At 36.4% G+C, this 6,634-nt stretch overlaps 2 protein-coding genes across 2 annotated transcripts; both read left to right on the forward strand.

The window, feature by feature from the left end:
- Window positions 1–433: 433 nt before the first annotated feature.
- On the forward strand, window positions 434–2,387 carry LOC135794747 (potassium/sodium hyperpolarization-activated cyclic nucleotide-gated channel 1-like). Its single transcript, XM_065306131.1, has 5 exons — window positions 434–571; window positions 631–1,017; window positions 1,078–1,264; window positions 1,322–2,056; window positions 2,119–2,387. Exons 1-5 carry the CDS (start codon window positions 495–497, stop codon window positions 2,365–2,367), a joined length of 1,635 nt encoding a protein of 544 aa, XP_065162203.1. The 5' UTR covers window positions 434–494; the 3' UTR covers window positions 2,368–2,387.
- A 2,375-nt stretch (window positions 2,388–4,762) lies between these two features.
- LOC135793629 (uncharacterized) lies at window positions 4,763–6,634 on the forward strand. The gene has a single exon (XM_065304658.1). It carries the CDS (start codon window positions 5,143–5,145, stop codon window positions 6,478–6,480), a length of 1,338 nt encoding a protein of 445 aa, XP_065160730.1. The 5' UTR covers window positions 4,763–5,142; the 3' UTR covers window positions 6,481–6,634.

A 6,634-nucleotide genomic window follows, 5' to 3' on the forward strand; every position in this document is an offset into this window, starting at 1 on the left:
ATAGAAAAGTAAAATGCTTTAAAAATACTTGAATTAACATGTAATCAACATTATATATATTTTTAAAATAAATTTTAATTTAATTAATTACTTCAATGTTTGTTGAAATATCGAAATTAAAAAAGTTATGCAATAGTTTTAAATTTTAAGCATAGGTGGCGCTACAATGCAGTTATTTTCTTTAAATATTGCATGTTTTCGATTGTGAACTTGTTTTAATCTCATCGATATCATTGCAAACAAACACTAGAACGATTGCAGACATTTTATACATCAAAATCGATTTGTATACATCAATATTTGTTTGTTTACATTGCTGCACAATGAGGTAAAACATAAGAACATGTTTTATAACTAAAATTAAAACAAATTTAAAATCAACTCTTCGCTGCATTTGATATTATATTAATTATAATTTGTTTATATTGTTGCATTAAATATCAAACATCATCAATCAATACACATCAAATACAGAGAAATAAATTTTACACAAAATGTTCGGTGACGATCGTCATAAAAGTGATCTCAAGCACGAATGTGAATTGGTAGTCAAAGATAATGTTACTTATCGGTAAAAATACATTTAACATATATAAAATTATTATTTATAAACAATATATTGTATATTAGCTATATCGACCATGGATTGTTCGTTGGATTACGTCGTGCATTCCGGAAGAGACTGCTAATCGACGAGTCCAATCCACGCAGCCGCAGTTTTTACAAATCTTCTTTTATCATGACGAGAGAAACAATCTATCATTTGAATTTCTATTATTTCATGATACATCCATTCAGCTCGTTTCGAGAATTCTGGGAATGTTTACAAATAATTGTAATCCTGTTTCAACTAACCCAGATACCTTTTAATTTATTACTCATTACTAATCCGCCGCCAAGATATCTCACTGTTCTTCCAGACCTTTGCACAATTGCTGATATTATTGTGACGTTCAACACAGGATATGTTCACAGTCAAGCAAATTGTGTTATTTTAAATCGAAGTCGTGTTGCTAAGTAAGTGAAATTTTTTATAAAATTAAATAAAACGCTGTTTATTAATGTTTTAAATTTTAGGCACTACATTCTAACAACTTTCCTGTGCGACTTATTATCTTTGATAAGTTTGGATTACATCGTGATGATGATACATGGAAGTGCCTACCTGGAGAATATTCCTTTCTACAATCATTTAGAGTTTGTAAATGTTTCAAAATGGCTGCGCTTCTTCGTAATGTGGCTCTATCTTAACAGATTAAAAGAAGTAGGCAACTAAATACACACCTATATATTTAAAACAACACCGTTTTTATGTTTACAGTCAAGACAAATCAACATTTTTGCCATGGGTGTAATAAAATTAATCGCAAGCATTACCCTTTTAATAATGTGGATTTGCGCGTTGAATTATGTCTCAACATACAGCACAGCATGGCATGACAAACAAGATGCAACAGCAGCATCATACACTGTATATAATATTTTCGGTGATTTATACATTCAACATGTCCGCAATATGGTGCTTAGCGCATTCCATTTACTTTTCCTCATTGGTACCCGTGATCCACCTGTAAACTTGGGCGTCCTCATAGCGCAGATGATCATGATGCTAGTGGGTTTCATCTTACATCTCTTGGTACTCTGTCAGATGATGCAATATGGGACCAGGTACAATTCGTCTTGCAAGTACCAGCAATCTGTGAAGCAGCTCACTGATTACATGCGGCATAAGTCACTTCCGCCGGCACTACAGACCAAGCTACTTAAATATTACGACTTCCGGTATGAATTGAGTTACTATCAAGAGGATCATATAATGAAAATTATGGGTCCGCAACTACGACAGGAAGTGATGTTGCAGTCGCATATGCATTTCTTTGCAAAGTTTCCATTGTTTGAGATTATTCCGTTGGATGTTTTGTTTGGTGTTATTATGAAGATGAAGATTTCTTGTTACATGCCAGCAGATACAATTATTGCGGCTGGGGCAAGGAACACGGCGATATTTTTTATCAACTACGGATCGATTGCTATTTATACTATATCAGGGAAAGAGGTTGGTATTTTTTTTAATTGTAATGAAAATGAATAATTTGATTAATTATAAATGCTAAATAGTTGAAGCATTTGGCTGAAGGTGAACATTTTGGGGAATTGGCTTTGATGGGTGATACTAAACACAATTCGGATACTATAATTGCAATTGATTGCTGTGAGATATATGTTCTTGATCGGAAGCATTTTATGGATGAGATTTCTCAACGTCCTGAAGTCTACCTCAGAGTGACACAGTATATGAGCGAGTATGTCGCAAAGTATTATCATGATGATGTGGATTTGTACACGGATGCTGGTAGTATAAAATAAATGTGTATTTTAAGGTTTTTTCAAAGTTTGTTACATTGTTTTGTCTTCTATTGTTTCTATGATGTATCGTAAATCTGCTTATCTGACTTGCTGTTATGGTTTAGTTCTGTAATGAAATTTAGATGGCGGTAGGATGATTTTATTCGCGTTTAATTCACCGCGTTTTATCAGTGGTGTTTTCTTGGATTTATCAGTGAATTCAATTCCAGCGACATTCCAGCGTTCTTGTACTTTTAGATATACGAAGTCACGTAGGCACGCAGCATATCGCAGTTTAGTCGGGTTTGTTGTTGTTGACGGTTGGTTCGCGTGCATTCCTCGCGTGATTTATTACGGTTTTTCGGTTTTTAATTCGGGTTTTCGCGTTAAATTTGGTCGACGATAATCGATATTCCGAACGTTTTTGGTAATGATATCGCGTGTGGAATCTTCATATCCGTTAATTTATTGTGTTACGTGTTTTCATTTAGTGTAGCGCCCAGTAAATATTGTTAATCAAATCAATTTGGTGAATAAAACGAATTTACAAGCAAAAACGGGTTTCCGACGGACCGATAGTGCCTCAGCATTTTGATTGCAATTATCCTGGAGACTAAAAGCGAGAGAACGGAATGGATTGAAAATTCTAAATTTTTGTGGAATTCTATATAAGGTAAGACGAGGGGCAGAATAATTATCATTATAAGAAAATACGAACCATAATTTCAATACATCGGCTTTTTGGGCTGGAACTCCCGTGAAATTTTGAAGGTATACAACCCTATAGCTACTAGTCAGGGGCGTAGCTACCGCCGTATTTGCCGTATCAATTATACGGGGCCCCAGGCCACGGGGCCCCCAAAGTGTGTAAGGAAAAACCTTTACCTCCATATAAGGGCCTCCAAAAAATTTTTATACGGGGCCCCGACAAGGCACGCTACGCCGCTGCTACGAGTATATAGCTATTTAATGCCTTCTCCGACGTATGCGATTCTAAGGTTTAAAATCTGAAGACTGTTTTTAATTCATTTAAGTAGATAGCGCGTAAGTTGTTCTAAACGATAGCACGCACGCCGGCCTCACAAATCACGCATAAACTGCCCAAATACCACCTGTACCTAAATATTGTTTAACACGCTCGAAACATGCCATGGAAGAGTATTTCTAAGCGATGGGCCTATTTCGGCCCTGAAAATCACACGGGAACTGTCTGAAAACCGCCCCTAAAGTTCGGTAATTTTTAACATTTTTGAACACATCCTGTGGAAATTGGTCATTATCTCGGGAACCATTTATGCCACTCTAATGTTATTGCAATATTTGGATAGAAGAAGAGTTTTTCTAAGCGATGGGCTCATTTCAACCTTGAAAATCACACGGGAACTCTCTAAAAACCGCCCTCAAAAATCGGTAATTTTTAACTTTTTTGAAAACATTCTGTGGAAATTGGTCATTATCTCTGGAACCATTTATGCCACTCTAATGTTATTGCAATATTTGGATAGAAGAAGAGTTTTTCTAGGCGATGGGCTCACTTCGGCTTTGAAAATCTCATGGGAACTGTATGATAGCCACCAGCAAATTAAGGTAATTTTAACATTTTTGAAAACATCCTGTGGAAATTGGTTATTATCTCGGGCACCATGTATGTCACTGTAATGATATTGCAATATTTGGATAGAAGAAGAGTTTTTCTAAGCGATGGGCCCATTTTGGCCCTGAAAATCACACGGGAACTGTCTGAAAACCGCCCCCAAAGTTCGGTAATTTTTAACATTTTTGAAAACATCCTGTGGAAATTGGTCATTATCTCGGGAACCATTTATGCCACTGTAACGATATTGCAATATTTGGATAGAAGAAGAGTTTTTCTAAGCGATGGGCCTATTTTGGCCCTGAAAATCACACGAGAACTGGCTGAAAACCGCCCCCAAAGTTCGGTAATTTTTAACATTTTTGAAAACATTTTGTGGAAATTGGTCATTATCTCGGGAACCATGTGCGCCATTGTAATGTTATTACAATATTTGGATAGAAGAAGAGTTTTTCTAAGCGATGGGCCTATTTTGGCCCTGAAAATCACACGAGAACTGGCTGAAAACCGCCCCCAAAGTTCGGTAATTTTTAACATTTTTGAAAACATCCATTTAATTTTTATTTTTATTATGTTAACGAAATTACTTATTTCATTATTATTTCGAGTTTACAAGGTGGAGTGTTGCGAATATTACACTAACACTGAAATGGACATAAATATAAATTTACTCACATAAGCGTGTTTTGTAAAGTGTGAGGTACGCTTTACATATCATGTGTGTGTTAACTAAGCTTTGGTAGGTTGACACAATAGGTTCCGGGCAACTGCCAACAAGACGATCGCTCGCACGAATACTGCTCACAGGAAACTGCCAACAGTCATAGCTGCGCACACCGATAATTGCTCACAAGGTATTTTGCTCACAGGCAATACTCCCAACAGCGATTTTTGCTCACCGATACAATTGCTCACGGAACTTTTGCTCACATTGCCGATTGCGCACATTCAGACGCTATTTTACGCTAACTTAAGTTAGTTACTATTTGGAGTTGTTTCACTTCGTTTTGGCATTTGTGAAATTTCGTGTTTGATCTTCTACCTACATATTGTGATATTCGTATTTTTTAACACTCAGTTTTAAAGTTTCCTAATCTTTGGTAAGTTACTATTTTATTACATATTATTGTAGACCAGGAATTTCCTTAATTCGCTTGTAAATTTTCTTTTTAGTGTAATTAAGTTTCATTTTTTGATTAAAAATGGAATTTACCAAGAGTGAAAGGGGCAAGCCCATTCTTATTTACGCTGGATTTGAATATCTTCAATTCAGAGTGAAAGAAAACATCATTGTTTGGAGATGCAGGCAAAGTCGATCAGCGAAATGTCATGCACAAATGAAGACATCAAATAATGAAATTATTGAAGAACCCACTACACATTGCCATGATTCCTGTCCGCAAAAAATTGAAGCACAGAAAGCCCTAATTAGGATGAAAGAAGTGATGACTGATATTGGTGCAACGCCAAGAGATGCCATTGGGGCGTTGATGGCGACCGTGCATAATGATGTTTTAACTCATCTTCCCAAGCAATCGTCCCTGCAAAGGAATTTGTGTAGGCATAGGCAAGCAGGACAATTGCCAAACCCAACAACGTCTGCTTTCGACATGCCGGCTAAATATGCCCCACTAATTCTTCACGACACCGGCCGGGACGATCCAGAAAGGATTTTAGTTTTGGGAGATAGCGCATTGTTAATGCAATTAAATCAGGAGGAAATATATGGCGATGGTACTTTTGATAAAGATCCAAAAATATTTTATCAATTGTTTACTTGGCATGCCAAAGTAGGCAATTCATATCCGCCATGCATATATTTCCTACTGCAGAAGAAGAATGCAAACACATATAGGAAGATGTTTGACATTTTACAAGAATTGCTTCCAGACCTCGCCCCTGTCAAAATTTTTATAGATTTTGAACAAGCATTAATGAATTGCGCTGGAGATGCATTTCCCAATGCAGAAATCAAAGGGTCTTACTTTCATCTGACCCAGAGCTTAGTCCGACAAATAGGCAATGTTGGCCTAAAACAGCAGTATGACACTGATATTCACATCCGAAATCAACTTAAATCTCTTGCTGCTTTGGCGTTTGTGCCCATAAAGGATGTCCAGGACGTTTATAATCAGCTGGCTGTGACAATGCCTGATGATGAATCTTATCGGGAAGTTCTTGGGTATTTCCGCGCAACCTACGTTGGTGCCCCTCATAAGAATCCGCAGTTTCCAGTGAGAATATGGAATCATTACCAAGCAGCACTAGAAAGATCTCCCATAACTACCGGTGAAGGATTTCATAATGCCCTGAATTCCCTTTTTCATTGTAGCCATCCGAGTGTTTGGCGATTGTTTGACGGCTTGCTAAGGGATATTGGGTGCAATAAATTAACATTGGTTAACGCGCTGACAGGCCAAATAGAAGTGAAGAAAAAAAAATCCGAAAATCTGTACATTGCAGTTTCCACTGCTGCACAAAATTATAATAATGCCGACGACAAAGTGCAATATTTAAGGAGTTTGGCAAATTTACAATAAATATAATTATTATTTGTTTTATTTTTTATTGGCTGACAGATAAATTCAGTTTTTGTTTTTTCATATATAATTATTGTTTTACTGTTATTTGTTTCACGTCCTATTTCCTCAACCGCCTAATTTTGTACAAATAAATAAAAACCTACTTATCTAA

The sequence above is a fragment of the Atheta coriaria genome, unplaced genomic scaffold (assembly GCF_025399875.1).
Source record: "Atheta coriaria isolate IRGN ID8LTWV9N9 unplaced genomic scaffold, Caltech_Dcor_3.1 hic_scaffold_6_pilon, whole genome shotgun sequence".
NCBI lineage: Eukaryota > Metazoa > Arthropoda > Insecta > Coleoptera > Staphylinidae > Dalotia > Dalotia coriaria.